At 41.0% G+C, this 16,211-nt stretch overlaps 1 protein-coding gene across 7 annotated transcripts in view; it reads right to left on the minus strand.

Moving 5' to 3' along the window:
* LOC136672315 (polyamine-modulated factor 1-binding protein 1) overlaps positions 1-16,211 on the minus strand; it is a 188,224-nt gene that overhangs the window by 32,981 nt on the left and 139,032 nt on the right. For 6 of the 7 annotated variants that reach the window (XM_066648311.1, XM_066648313.1, XM_066648312.1 and 3 more), the window contains 9 exons: positions 15,762-15,908; positions 14,698-14,787; positions 12,726-12,788; positions 9,212-9,433; positions 7,598-7,777; positions 7,223-7,315; positions 5,327-5,452; positions 3,897-3,980; positions 363-530 (listed from right to left, as the gene is read on the minus strand). In XM_066648311.1, the coding sequence (XP_066504408.1) occupies positions 363-530; positions 3,897-3,980; positions 5,327-5,452; positions 7,223-7,315; positions 7,598-7,777; positions 9,212-9,433; positions 12,726-12,788; positions 14,698-14,787; positions 15,762-15,908 (1,173 nt within the window). Of the gene's footprint in view, positions 1-362; positions 531-3,896; positions 3,981-5,326; positions 5,453-7,222; positions 7,316-7,597; positions 7,778-9,211; positions 9,434-12,725; positions 12,789-14,697; positions 14,788-14,917; positions 14,999-15,761; positions 15,909-16,211 lie in introns of those variants that run through there. The other variant, XM_066648315.1, reaches the window with a different exon arrangement.

Here is a 16,211-nt window from a genome sequence, read left to right on the forward strand (position 1 = left end):
TACTGGAACATTTCATTAAAAATTTAAGTAAAACATAAAGCAGGGATTTATAAAGGCACAGTTAACACTGAGAGATATACGCAATTTGGAACATATGCTGCAGTCTAGACCACATCATTTCTATGGACACTTGTCATATTTATTTCGACATAAAAATTTCAAGTCATGTGACAAATGCATGTTTGTATAATACCAGGTAAGCTTGTAAACTACACTTATTAATACTCATTTTTATAAGCACTGCACATTCTGCCCAATAATTCTGGAACTGGTGTTTGCACATCTGCCTGGTAACATTTTTTTGGCCCCATGGACAGCAATAAAAATAGGTTGGGGTACTGTATGTCTGGATGCATTTTCACCTGTGTAAGAAGGCCATCATTTTCTAACTGGAGCTGGATGTTTCTGTGATGCTCCTTCTCTAGCTCCTCCTCCCTCTGGTTTAAGAGCTTCTGGAATCTTCTCATCTCTTTCTGCAGTGACATAAGTTCCTCTCCCTTAGACTTCACCTCCTCAGCAGACACTGCAAGCTACACACAAACGCAATTATAAAACCATCATTTATATAACATAGGGGTTATTACACATTTTTGGTTTTGGAAAGAACTTGTTTTACCACTCACTGAGAATTTCTAGGGTCCACCATCCTATTAGTGCATTATATACACTGATCAATAGAATTTAAATGACCTCTTTTTTTTAACACTCATTGTCCACTGCCCCTACAAGAGCAATTTGTATTTCTACGATGGCAGGGCTAGACTTTGCCAGCCACCTTTCAGTCTGTTCTTTAATGATCAGTACCCTTTCCGGACCACTTCTGATCAGGTATTATTTGGGTGTCGGGTCATTCTCAGAGCCGCAGTGACATTGACGTGGGGTGGCATTAGTGTGAGTTTCGGCCTGATATGAGAGGATGAGATGCAGCAGTGCTGTGCCCATTTGTCCATTTGTATTAGACACACATACCTTGCTGGTCCATCTTGTAGATGTAAAAAAATAGCTCATCTGTTGCTGCACCTGTCTTGTGTTCATTATCCTCTAGTTCTTCATCAATGGACACAGGATACTGCTTACGGGTCACTGTTAGCTGAGTACTTTTGGCTGGCGGACAATGCTCAGTCCAGCAGTGACACTGAGAAGCTTATAAATCCCAGCAGCACCAATCCAGTGCCATTTTTCATAATACAATTAAAACACAATTAGCTGAATCAACTGTTATTAATAATATTAGTGGCTAATCTGCAGTGTAAAGTCTCCTGAAATCCTAGAAAATATCCAAACTACGCACTTCTAAATTTAACAATGAAATAACAAGCTTAGAATATTTGCACTGAACTGATACCAAACCCATGGCCGTTACTGTACTATTGACACACGCTAAAGGACCACTCTGTGCAGAGACACAGGCACCAAAACATTGTTTCCATTCGAAGACTACTGCCAGCTTACAGGCAGTGTAACAGACATAATTAAATGGAAGCTGAAGCAAGCCTAACAATATTCTTCAGTTTCTTACATTTCTTATGAAAGACTTGAGACGGGAGAACTACAAATAAAATGAATATTAAACACTGTTTATTCTATTTCCATCCACTAGACGCTGCCTCACACGCTCTCACGCACGTGCACACAGCCACAAAGAACCTTCAATGTTCTTTGAGACCTGATCACCTAACAGGATTAATTATGGCATGAGGGTACGCAAGTGTGAAATTAAACCGAATTCCAATGCGTATAATTACAGGCAACACAGTGAGCAAACAAAGGCCTTCAGGAGCAAGATGGTGTGGAAGGATGGGGGAATTCAGCAGGGATCAAATCCCATTGTGGCCTTAAATCTAAAGTAGTTTGCCTAGACCAAGCTATTCCCTTACAGTTTCACAGGGGCTGAGTGATCACAAGTATACAGAATTTTAGCAGTAATGACAGATATCAGCACTAACATTAATGCATTATTGTTATGTAATATGCTATCTGCTAAGTGCTTTAGGTTGTAGAAAGTAGCTGAACATCAAATATAGGTCAACGTGCCCCGTGCAATGTGTCAGCTAGAAAGCAATAAAGCCCTCCTGTATTGGACTGTGAAGCACTGGATCTGTATTCTCTTCAGGGAAGAGCTCCATCCAGTTTTGGATTTGGATTTGATTGAGTGCATAGTATGTATATGACCCTGAACTAACCATTCAATATCAGTACCCCATCACAAAAGTTGCCATCAATTCCTCACAGAATGCCATCCCAGAAAAGCTGTTACAGCAGGAAAGGAGAACTAACTCACCCATATTAGTTGATATATATGTCCACAAATCTTTTGGTAAAATGGTGAATATAAACACAATATTTTGATATTGAGTTTAATCAAGGCAAGGTGGCACAGCAGGTAGTGCCGCAGTCACTACTTTGGTGACTGTCTGTGAGGAATGTGGTGTGTTCTCTCTGTGTCCGCGTGGGTTTCCTCCCACGGTCCAAAATGTTAGAAGGTGGATTGGCTACTCAAAAGTGTTGTCCATAGGTGTGAGTGAATGTTGCCCTGTGAAGGACTGGAGCCCCCTCCAGGGTGTGTTCCTGCCTTGCGCCCAGTGATTCCGGGTAGGCTTCGGACCCACCGCGACCCTGAACTTGATAAGCGGTTACAGACAATGAATGAATGAGTTTCATCAGTATCGACCAGTAGTAACCTAAATGCTGAAATATTGCCCAAACGTCCCTACTGCTCAAAGTTTACAAGAGTGCATGAGAGAAGAAATTAAATCATTGTGCTTCACTCCCTCTACCCATCCCACTCTCCCTCTTTCCATCTATCTCTATCTCTTCACCCGTCTGCTTAGATTAAAATGACATCTCCCTATGAGTCTCAGGAAATGCCACATAAAGCAATTACTAACAAGCCTGATGCCCCCCTCTTCTCCACTTTGTGTAGGTTGGGGGCGGGGTCGGATGGTCGGATGGAGGTTGCAAAAGAGGGGGGGGGGGTGCTTGCTGTGCCCTTCAGCAAAAATGAATTTTCCAATTGCAGTTAGTTCTGCCATGAATAAATAAACAAATGAATAATTGAGAGGGCGACATAAATAAATAACATCACAAACATTTCACCGGCACTCATAAGTATTCCGCAGATAACTGGAGCTGCATGCTAATGATAAAAACAGAACGTGGGAGCAGGTTCCTTTGCATTATTCACTGTTGCCTCACAAAAAAAGAAAAAAAAAAGCGGAGGGAAAAAAATTATATATATATATATATACACACACACACACATACAAAATTACTGCTCAGGAAACTAAAAACATCTACTCAGTGCTGAAGTGACAGGCCTGTCCCATTTATAACGTGCAAGGACGCCCTGGCAAACAAACAAGTGACCAGTCGGAGATGAATAAATAAACAGTGCAGACTTTCTGCTGCTTCAATTGACAGGTGATGCAAAAAGTTTAGCTCAGAACTCAGAGAGGAGAGAGGTGAGGCATACAGCCTATCTTTATTCCTGAGTATGTGCATGTGTAGTAAGAGAGATGGACCCGCCGTACCCTTGATCTCGCTCTTATTCAGGCCTGCCGAGGCCTCTGAATGCTCTGGAGAGATTCACTTAATGCTATCGTGCCTATGAAGAGATGAGATATCACCTACTCAGCCTTTCGCCTGCTTTACTGTAAAAATACATATATGTATACTGAATTTCAAAGCTGTCAATAAGATGCAGCCGAGTTTACAAGGCCTCCCTACTTTCCACTACTCACTTTCATGTTGCATTTGGCGTGAGTGCTCTTGAAATGAACAAGAGACCTGCTTGTGTAGTCTTCTCATGTCTATGGTCTCTCTATCAGGGCAACAAAGAGGTCTACACCTGCTGGAGAGGAGAGGGACGAATGAGTGTAATTATTAAAGGCACTCACCTCATCCTGTGTGGAGGTCAGAATTTCCTGGGCAGCTCTCAGTTCTGCACTCAGCTTCCGCACAGTTTCGCTCTTACCAGCAACCTATAGCACACAAACAGGAGAATCAGGATCGAACAAAGCCATAATGCATAAAACTTAACCAGCACTAGAACCGAGATGAATGGTTTCTAATGGGTGTGCATAATTAAACATTCATTCATTCATTCATTATCTGTAACTTATTATTCAGTTTAGGGTCGCGGTGGGTCCAGAACATTCAGTCACACCTAAGGACACTTTTGAGTCACCAATCCACCTACCAACATGTGTTTTTGGACCTTGGGAGGGAACCGGAGCACCTGGAAGAAACCCATGTGGACACAGGGAGAACACACCAAACAGTCACCCGGAGCGGGACTCGAACCCACAACATCCAGGTCCCTGGGACTGTGTGACAGCGACACTACCTGCTGCGCCACCGTGCTGTCCCACAATTTTTGGCCCAAATACGGAAATGTTCGGAAATCTTTAAATCACCGACAGAGATAGCGTGAAAGTTACAAGCCAGTTTGTAGTGGAATATTTCTTCAGTGCCTTCTGTGATATCATCCTATGCATAAACAGGTCAGTTCTCAAACTTTTTAGACTAAGTGCCACACATTTTCAAAGCAAACCACCAAGTTTCACTTATAAGTCATTTCACAAAACACACACCAGGCATACACACACACACACCTACAAACACAAAAAACGTGTACACAGTAGGCATACAAAGGCATTTACCCCTTACCATTTTAGTGAAAGGGCTGAGTCTAGCCATTCGTTGGAAAGGACTAGATCAGTCAGCTTAAAACAATGTTCTTCACCAAATTTGTATGGGTTACCTGCTTTTGCAGTCTACAAAATAGCACTGTAAAATATTTATTGGGATTTGGACGCTGTGGTGGCAGTATTCATTACTGTGGATATGCACTGCTTCAGATGTTTAAGTTGATATTTGCCCACGTGATATTTTTCTCTGAAACACTGTAATTTACACATGAAATTTGATTTTTCAACGATTCAGTAATTTCTCTTTCAGGATGCTTCACGTACCACCAATGTACAGGTTAAACAGTTTGAGAAGCACCAGTACGGAAAGTTCCAGTGTAGTTAAGCTTTGTTGACATCTAGAGATATTATATGTTTCATACTCCAACAACAACGTCTCCTGCCAATGCTAAACCAAGCCCCTCAACATGTTGTTTGACACTCTTGATGAACAGCTGCACAACGTTTTAAAGGGCTGCAGAAAATTTAGCTGCTGCGAGTTGCCCAAACTTGACTAAATAGAACGAAATATGTAATAATTTGCACCTGCAATATCTCCACCTACTTTTTGCTCAAGATTATAAAGTTTGAACTGACAGAAGCAGAAGTGTGTGTGTTTACGCATGGCAAGGTGGTACCTCCTGCTGTGCTGACCGTTGTTTCTCTGTGACGAGGCTGAGCTGAGAGGTCAGTTTCTCCCTCTGCTCCTCTGCCTGCTGCAGGTCAGCCCTCAGCCTGGACACAGATGCTTCCTTCTCCACCAGCTACACACACAAACACACACACACAGAGTCAAGTCCAAAATGTGGAACATTCCTGAACAAAATGACAAGTGAAAGTTTCTTGAGTTAATCTTATGGAAAAAACATACAACCTCAATTCAGAAATGGAAAATGCAAATAAAAATCTAACTGTACTTTATCTTGTAATTAATTGACAGTAGGAGCCCAGGATATTTCATATATGGTCTGGCCAGCTTGTTTAATTTTGTAAATAGAAATCCATCCTTGCCATTCATTTTTGCAACAATTTCCAAAAAAAGTTGTGATAGGGCCCTTTAGAGTGAGCATTTATGTAAACAATGAAATAGTGAGGAGATTTGAAACAGGTGATGTCAATAGGTGGCTGTTATCATGATTTGAATATTTCACCATCCTCGGTGCATAACGGAAAAATGAAGCATTCAAGGAATCTTGAGGAGATTCAGTGTGTAATGGTTAATGACGCTAAACCTTGGCTGAAAAACTGTAATCTAGGATCCCTCAGATGGTACGGGATCAAGAAACGTCATCTACAATTGTTATAACTTCATGGGCTCAGGATTACTTCAGTAAAGCTTTGTCAAGAACTACAGATCCACAATGACCCTGTACTGTTTTTTTGTCTGTCCCTAAATGACTTTCAGCTGTTTTGAAAAGAAATAGCAATATTACAAACGTTTAAATACATGTCTGTTTTTTTTATATGCTGCAAGGCTTTGACTTGACATCATTTTATTTTCTGATTTGTGAAGTAACCCATCAAATCATTTTCTGATATACAGTTTTCAATGCAATTAAGGTCACAGAGAAGTTATAAATGTTTTATTTTCATTTTTATTTAAAACATGCCCCAACCTTTTCTGATTTGCCGTTATAAAACCAATTGAGCCAATATAAGACCAATTTTCATGTTATTTTTTCTGCAGTGATGGTCACAAAACATATTTTGATCAGGGTTCCAAAACTTGCAAACAAATGTAAATACAAAATACATTTTAATGTAAATTGTGATTTTAAGGCTTTCAGGCGAAACATGAGATATTTCTGCCATTAACTGAATTGTTTTATTTACTTCTTTATTTATTTGTGAATAAACTGACTTCTCAGTGCTGTTGTTGCACTTTATATATATATGACACTTTGTTCACATATATGAGATTTACTTTAAACACAAAAGAGCTACCTATTTGAATATAATAAACAATGCATCCAGCAATAAAGAGGATATTTAAACATCTTTTATACAGTGATAGTAAAGCTCATATATTCCACACACATGCAGGGCCAGTAATTCTTCTGGCAACAGATAAACATTTTTGCCCGTGCTTTTATATGAATAAACCACCAGCAGGATGTACAGTTATAATAAATAGGTGAGGCATAGCCCTGCCATTGCATAGCTGCCATACTAATGTAGTTCTCTTTATTTTAGTACTGGTGCAATTCAGAGGTGGGTAATAAATATTTTTCAGTACATATACTTAAATACTTTATTTCTATAAGTACATTTCAGCATAATGCAGTCTACTTTTACCTCAAATATATATTTTAGTTCCTGTGCCAACAGATGTTTTAGAAATTTGACTGCAGTTCATGAAGTTACTCAGTACTCAAACAGCTTTTTTTTTTAGCTGCCACTGTTGTACCTCGACTTTTCTAACCTTTACTCGATTAGGAAACTAGACATTGATTTAGAGCGACTCTACACTCTTCTGATGCAATGGGATAAAGCACATATACTGTGTGCCATTTTGTTTTGGGTGACAATCCTACCTGGGAATAGCAGGTGGTGTACTGGTGCTGTAGTTGGGTCAGTTCTGTCTTTACCTCGGCCATTCTCTGCTTCTTCCCCAATCTCTGGACATCCTGTGAAAAATGTCCATACATATTCATCATCTACAAACTTGTCTTGAGGCTGTTGTAGAGTAGGTGTTTCCCCTACTGTAACACACCTAATACAAAGCGAAAAAGCACCAGGAAAACACACACAAACGCATTGCTGTGAGCATTTCATGGCAGTCACAGTGGGTGAACCTTAAAATAGCTAAATGCACTCATTATAAGGAGTGTGTACAAGACATAATTTATCTTAAGTTTCGAAATCTAAGAGACTAGGAAAACACTGATGAAAGTGTCTGATGTTCTTACTTGTTCCTTAAGGTCTCTCTGGCAACTCTGAAGTTCCGTGGTCACTTTCTGCAGTGCATTCTGGGAGGTCATGAGCTGCTGCTGCAGGTCAGAGGCCTCCTGGTCTCGAGTGTGTACTTTCTGTCTCAGAGAGTCCTCCTCCAGGGTCAGAGCGGTCAGTCTCTCCTCACGCTCCTCAAGCTATTGAACGCAAAACAGACATCACAGAAAACTCGATTCAATCCTAGTGAGGGTCATCAATCTGCCCAATCAGCTGCAGACGTGATAAAAGTGATACAGAAAGCTGTAATGGAAATGTAGAGCAATACACTGACAATAGAGAAAACAGAAATGGAAAATCCCTCATATTAAGGAAAAATTTTATGATCACAATAGCAGAGCAAGGCGCTCTGTCCATTTTGTGTCTACGATGTACTGTGTATATAGGGGCAATTTGTCACTTTAAGGAAATGGTTCCATTTTTAGGGAGCCAGCTTCGACCCATCTCCCATTTAATGGCAAATTGGATAATACAGGCTCTGACCACTGGCCATCGTTATTTGGGCTCACAGAAAATGATTGTGGATTACACATAATTATCTGTTAAACTATCTCTCCACTATGTTTTTGCAATCATAATAATCCAGAATCACTTAAAAAAACACAGCGGGCAAAGGGCATGTATAGAAAAGGAATAAATAGCTTAATCACATTTCCATTACAGGCCTCGTGAAGAAAAACAGCTCAACCAGCAGCACAGGGGCTCAGGAAGTGCTTATAAAACTGTGGTCTCGTCTTTTGGTGGTTGGGGTCATGTGGAGTTTATGTGAGAATTCAGAGAATTCTAAGTCTAACCAATGCACAAGTGGGCTGAAGTTGAGTCATATGCTCCTGGGCTGGACTGAGGTTTACCACAAACCTATACACACACACACACACACACACACCTCTAGGAAGTCTATGAATTTTCACTGCACAAACCAAAGGCTAAATTATTTATCCTTCGGCTTACATCCACCTGATTTGATGGGTTGGATGCTTCACTGCAAACCTCTTTTAAAGTCTAGAGGACATAAAAAATAAATAAATAAAAGCAAAAAGCAACTCCAGGCTTAGAGCAAACCATCACAGAATATATTGCGATTGTCAGCAAATGCAAAGAGTAAACAAAAACCTAGACCTGATGGGACAACAACAAAAAGCCCTCCACTTTGGTGCTGGAGCTACTCTCTCTCTGGCAGACCATCAAGGAGAGTGGTTAATGTGCCAGCTAAGCACAAAATGTTAATTAACACCACTGAGCTCATATGCATTTTAACTGAGTGCAAATGAAAGGAGGAGAGCAGGGTAAAGAAAATGAAGAAGAAAAAAAAAAGCTAATTTCCTGTGTAGGTCTGATTGCATAGTGCTACAGAGCTGGTCTTAATGAGCCTCCAGTGAGCTGAAGTGAGGGAGACTGACCATGCTCTCCTGACCTCTCCTCATCCACCATGTCCTCAACTCTCCCTCATTTATCTTACAGTGTACAACTGCTGGCTTTCCTCTTCTTTCCTGTCTTTTTATTTTTTCTTGGCTCTTTCTAATTTTCACAGGTTTTGCTCTGCTGTTCTCCTCTCTTTGTCCTCCTTTGCTCACCGTGGCTTGGAGCGTGTCCAGCTTGTCCTGCAGGCGGCAGCTCTTCTCCTTCTGGACGTTCAGGCCGTCCAGGGTCTCCTGCAGATAAGTCTGTGTCTGCTTCAGGCTCTCAGAGGAGAAGCGCTGCTGTTCCCTCCACTCTCTCACCTCTCTCCTCCGCTCCTGCCTCATTTTCTCCAGCTCCCTCTTCAGGCCCTCAGCCTGGAACTCAGCCTGGATCAGCTGCACAGAAACACAGACACACACACATCAACAGGCTGGGAATACATAGCTTTTCTAAATGTTATATATGCAAATGAAACAAAACATATTCTTCCTAGTTAGTCTGTAATAATGCAACAAATAAACCCAAAATGCTGATGAGTATGGTGTGCCAAGGTTAAAAACAATAATAAAACAGCATACGTATAAAGAAAGTATTGTACTGTGAAAAAGACAAGGACCACCCTTCACCTTTGTGATTTTTTTTTTTAAGAGATTTTACATCTATTCAAAATAAATAGAAAATGGAGCATCAAAAACTCAATACGTTTTTAATATTTACAGAATGTAATGTGTCTATACTTTGCCTTTTACTGCAGTTTCCATCCTTTTCTGGAAACCTGTTTTCAAATAAATCTGCTGACTTTCTCCTGTCTCTCAGATGTTTTTATCCGCTGCTGTTTATCTCAGTTTTGTTGGTTTCAGTCCTAAATAATCTATTTTTTTTTTTTAAATAACAACCCCGTCCCATTATTAAAAACATGAAAAATACATAATTGTTTGAACATGAGGGTTGGTGGGGGGCATTTTTCCATATCAGCTATGTCGGTCAGGTCATATTTGTCCATGTGGCCTCCTACTGTACGTCTCACTTTGTGCCCGTCATGACTGTACATGGTTATGAAATCTTTAAATTGCCACTGTGAGGCTTGAATAGAGTCAGGGAACTGTTTTATTGATGGAGGTGATGTTGAATCAAAAGCCTGTTTTCACCCAGGTAAGTGCTTTGAAAGGTGAGCCACAACTGTGAAGCTTTTATGCCCCAGGTACGTACAGTACGTAGGCAGAATATGAGTCATTTGTGTGTGTGTGTGTGTCTGCGTGTAGAAGTACTAGCCACGTCTCCGCATTTACATTTATATACTGCCCAATAAAGATCTGAGTTCACTTTCCCTTATTTCAAAATGTTACCACTAATGTTTGATATGAGTAAATACCTGCAAAGACTAACAGGCGAGCTGCTTATGCTTAAAAGCACACATGATATCACTGAATGCTTGTGGAGAATGAGGGAATGCGTGCTGAGTTTCAAGCCACTTCTGTGATATATTTTTGCATCTAAAAGCTCAGCACCATATGTAGTTTAACTAACGAACCAATGTGATTAACAGGGCTTAAAGCTTTCATCTTTGAGGGACAAGAGGAAAAAAATCTGTGTTTCTATGATCCATGCTTTGAGGAGGCAGCACCAGTCTGAAAGAATGTGTAGCCGTCAAGAAGCTGTTACTTGAAAAAAAGTAGACCTTCAAACAAGGCATCACCAAATTCTGTCCAGATCCATTAACAATCTTTGATTAATTAATGAGAATAAACTATAACATTAAAGAAATTTAATTTTTATGTGTTAAAAATAAGTTGAAATCTGTAACTTCAAATTAGTCTAAGTGATGTTGACAATAAATACAGAAACAATATGAAATTTGTTCTTGTAAAAACTGCGTAGCATGCGGTCGAATCATCTGAGACAGAACTTTGAAGATGCAGTACAATATTCCTGCATATTTAGCAGTAGAAATATGGAGAGTAAGCCTCCTGAGAAAAAAAACTCTAAGTTAAAATATAGGCAAAGCATGGATATAACGAATACTGAAAACATTCTAATGAACATATAGGACAAACTGCCATTATTATGTGTTATTTATTAATACCTTTAAGAAAAAAACAGTAATACTGTTACTGTGTGAAATTACGAATACATCAGAACAGGCAGGAGATCACTAGCACTATCTCATGTTGTAGAGTAAAGCCTTATAGGAGCAGTGAGTCCTTAGTCTTCTTCATCAGAGCTTCCCCATGGACATTCAAACAAAACACCCAGAGGGCTTTTAATGAGTTTTCACAGAAAGCGGCTCAAAGTGGAGGCTTGTTTTTTTATGAACCGACAAGCTCCTACGGTGACAAGCCCGGCACATAAAAGTCCATGCGAGCGAAATGAAGGAGTGTAAGTTAAGTGTGAAAATATACTGCGGCGTAGGCCCTCGGCAGAGGCCTCTATTAATCAAGCTGTCCGCACTTTGTTTTGAGAGTAATCTTGTCCAACCACCAGAGAAGCACTCAGCGGTAAGTGGCGATTGGCCGGCCTTTGAAGGCGCTACTTTATGGCAGTCCCAAAGCCCAGTGAGGCCACGCTGGAAAAACACTCCGGCTGGGAGCTCTGAGCTTGCCCTGAGGTTACTCACCTCACACACACACAAAGTGAGGAAGGGGGAAAGTCCAGAATCTGAAATACCTGTGCTCAGTTAGGGGGTGTGAGAGTGAGAGAGAGAGAATGGAAAGAAAAGACGTTAATGCTTTTGGATCTCTTCCTCTCACTTTGTGCAGCTCTTTTGTGTTTCTCCCTTCTATTTACACACTCTGCGATGACATTAGTTTGTAAAGCTTAAAACTACCATTAAACTAATTTATTCTCTTTCTCTTTGTGAATATTTTCATTTCACTTCTGATGTAAGACACTGCAGTTTAGCATCCAAACTCACATCTTTTCGGCTCCATGTGTACATAAATCACTTGCATTGTTTGCAGAGTTAACATTTTAGTTTCAGTTCCACGCTGTTGGTACTGCAATTACTGAATAAATATAATACAAATCTCAGAGTCTAAATGTATGTAAATCATCTCTAGCTATTAGGTACATGAATTTAATATTAAAGTACCTGTAAAAGAAATCTGTAACAGAAACAAGGTTAGGTGCAGGGAAGGAAACAGCAAAAATATAAATAAAAAAATAACTCAGGACTTCAAGATTACTTATTAACTGGCATCACTGGTGGTTAAAAATGTAAATAAAATGTAACTGTTTTTGGACCTAGCTAAACAGAGCCATAGAAGTTAGCATAGCTAACAATAAGGCTGCACAAGTAATGTCTGATTAGTTGTTCTCTAGAGTGTGCTTGGCAAATTTTTCTCCGGCCCACAGACATCCTCTCCTCAGTCTCCTGTCTGCTTCTAGCTATTCATGTAGCCATGTTAAAAGTCAAACCCTTGCACAGTCAGCTAATAAAGGCCTGTTTCATTCTGACACATACATGCACACTTGTACAAGCACGGAGGCTGGCAGACAAAGAGTATCGATTGTCTGGCCTTACAACAGAATAACAGACAGGAGAGGGTGGTGAATTTTGTTGGCAAAGGGAGATATATCTCTAGCTTTCCGTTCCACACTTGTTTCAAACTATGGTGAGTTTGTGACATGCACAGAACTGGCACTCGCTGACGAACTAAATCTAATAGGCGTAGGATTCCAAAAAGGGACCTTGTCCTTCAGTTGCTGTTGTTCTTCCCTCAGATACTCCATCTCCTCCACCTGGCTGCCTTCCTGAGAGAGTGAGAGAGAGAGACAGACAGATTACGCCTCAAAACAAGTGAAAACAAACTATTTAAACACAGTTATGAATATCAACATATTTTATTTGTAAAAATCACAAAGCGTATCAACCTTAATGTAGAGATCTACACTGTTTATCTTTCTGTGTCCAACTAAACAATGTAAACTACTATTCTTAATTTCAGTCATACACTACTGCCTACTACTGTGCGAGTTGCTTTGTGAAAAAAAAAGCAGACACATACACACACTCATATGGCCTTAAAGTTGGAGTCTTTATTGGCACAGGGCACTGGCTGGGAGCTGACAATCTGCTAAGGGGAGCCCTGTGTCTGCTCAACATGGGCGAATGAATCAGAATCAAGCCATGTTTGCCTTCCATGGTAAACACAAGTTATTGAACAGGTGGAGTGGAAAGAAGTGGAAGCAATAAAATAGCGACTTTCTGAGAGGGACAGAGAGAGAAAGAGAGAGGGAGGGACAGAGAGAGGAACAGAGAGAGGGAGAAGGGTAGAGAGAGAGAGGAACAGAGAGATAGAGAGAGAGGAACAGAGAGATGGAGAGAGAGAGAGGGAGAGCGAGAGAGGGGGGACAGAGAGGGAGAGGGAGAGAGAGATGAGAGGGAGGGAGAGAGAGAGAGAGAGAGGGAGACAGATGAGAGGGAGAGAGAGAGAGAGAGGGAGAGGGAGGGAGAGAGGGAAAGGGAGGGAGAGAGAGAGAGAGAGAGAGAGAGAGAGCGAGGGAGGGAGGGACAGAGAGAGAGAAAGAGAGAGATTAACAGAGCGAGTGAGCTCTTGTAAGAGATCTGTGTTGTATGATCTCATTCAAGTCACCTCTTACAACAGCTAAGGTGCATTCTGGGACACTTGACCTGTTTTTCCCACTCAAACGTGTGCAAACACCTCCATCCCACATCAAGTTTTAGTCTGAACTCTAACATGTGATGTAAAATACACAGTGTATTGCCTAACTACACAGACATGTCAAAACATTGAATTACCTGAAATACCTACATATCATACATGAATATGCATAAAGATTTTACGCCTGTAAAACTTTTGGTCAGTTTATAACACTGTTACCGTCAATGCCGATATGTCAAAACCAATATTAACTTTATCTACAAAGACTTATACCCTCTTGCTTATGGCATAAACTCCTCACCCACATTCAATTATCCTTTACAAATGTTTTTCAGTGCTTATGCGTGTGTTATATCCCTATGTAGACAGTCTTTAAGGAACCTTTGCTGTGTGGAGTGGTGCCTACTACCCTAACCATGTCCAAAAAAACGGCCATACATTTTCAACTTTGTTTCAAACATAAAGCAAAACACAATGAAAAGTAATTACATTTACCCCCCCACCCCCCACACACACACACTTATTATCAAATCACACATTAGTTGCTTATATTTAATGCACTCATAGTAAAAACTATATTATTTGTTGGAGCACAGTTCAGTTAAAAGGAATTTCTCTAACAGAAGTCACCTCTTATGCCTGGCTTACTAGCAACTGGTAAGTGTGCTGCCACTTTTGACCTTACCTTTTATTAAACGTGCGTACAAAAATCTCAAGTTCTGATCCAAGGCACATGTTTCCTTTTTTTTCCTTTTTTCCCCTCAAAAGGATACTTTGTGTGTCATGGTGAGAGCGGTCCAGTTTAACAGTCTCCTGCTAGATCAGGGTCAGCTGAGTCAAGGCCTTGCAGTCCTTCGGCTCCTTTTAAGTTTTTGAGATTGTTTTCCATAGAGGACCTGCCTTGAATGGCTGTGAACATGAGGGAAGGCTGCAAGTGCACAGTGGCCGAAGGTGCGTCTGTGGGTTTTCTGTACGCAAAATGCTTCAATGGGGCATGTGTGTGAGGGGCTATTAAGGATGTAGTTGACCGTACTGACCTCTCTCTCCTTCTCTAGCAGTGCCAGCGTCCTGTCAACCTCTCTTTGGAGCTCATCAATCTGGACCTCTTTCAGACGCTGCTCTTCCGCCTACACGCATAGCATACACAGGGAGAGAGAGCGAGGGAGAGAGAGAAAAGCAGGCAAAGGTGAGACACGCTGGGAGAGAAGGCGTTGTTAAAAGTGTCAAGCGGATGCCTTTGCATAATGCATATCACACCTTTGAAATGATCCATTAGCAGTCTGCGGCGTGGGAAAGCGCTAAATAAGCTGACTTGACTCCATAAAAAAGACACAATATCCTCTTGTGCAGCAGCCAATCCCCAAATCTCCATCTCTCTTTCTCTCTCTTCCTCACACACACACATAAAAACACACACTTTCTATTCTTTCTCATTCAGAGAGTAAGAAGTCAAGCCATTTAGACCCTGGAGAGCTTGTATGAGTCAGACTCAGGCCTTGTCGTGAGAGAAGAGCCTCAGTGCCTTCACCATTCTCCCCTCCTCCTCCTCTCAGATTCTGATTTATAATTTTAATATCTCTAATTTCCACAGCAGTGCTCGCTTACAAATGCCATTTTCCAATTTACGTCAAACGGCGTGACCATTTTTCTTAATACAGTTTATGACAAGCTCAGTGGATATGCAATTCAAAGGTGGGGGGTGGGGGGTGTCTTGCAGATAGAGGGCTCAGGCTCCTCGGCCTGTTTGTGTTTATCTGTGATGGGGTTTAAACGTTAGAAAAGACATGCACTGTGTACCAGAGAGGCCAAAAATATGGCTTTGCTGAACCAAATGGCCACAATGAAAAAAGAAAAAAAGAATAATTCACCCATAAATCTCATAATTCTGTTTCTCATAATAAGAGTTATGAGGCTGCTAATGATAATCTATTAAGATATGCATTACTGTTAAAAGCACAGAAGAGAACGTGGGCCTGCTTTGTGGTCGTTATATGAATATTTATGTTAATTAAAACAGGGCTCTCGTTTGGAGCTGCGCTATATCTCACTGACTAAAGGGGTAGAGGAGCGCGTGCAGTGGGGATGAATGTGGAAGCTTTACCCTGAGGGTGGCACTGTGTAGCTCCTGTCTGGTTTGCCTGAGCTGCTCCTGGAGGGAGGAGTTTTCTTTAAGCCATTCCTTTTCTTGCACCTGCAGCTTGCTGTGGGTCTTCTGGAGACTCAAGAGCTCAGAACTGCGTTCCTGCAGCTACAACACAAACACAAACAGAGCACCTGTCATACACATGCAGCTACACTGCTACACCTCAGCTCCGTGTAATGGCAAAAATGGTCAAATCTAAGTGAGTTCAGTTCATTGTTCAAAACCTAATATCTCCAAAATGGAGACTCGAAAAAAGACTGCTGGCAGCTGGCAAATGTGTGGTGGGGTGACCTCACCTGACACTCCTCCTTTCTTCTGTCTCACTAACAATAAATATTCCTGCTCTATATTCCATCTCCTGTGATGTATGTTTCACAAACTCCACACTGCTCCTCAACCATTACTTGG

The sequence above is a fragment of the Hoplias malabaricus genome, chromosome 16, assembly GCF_029633855.1.
Source record: "Hoplias malabaricus isolate fHopMal1 chromosome 16, fHopMal1.hap1, whole genome shotgun sequence".
Classification (NCBI taxonomy): domain Eukaryota; kingdom Metazoa; phylum Chordata; class Actinopteri; order Characiformes; family Erythrinidae; genus Hoplias; species Hoplias malabaricus.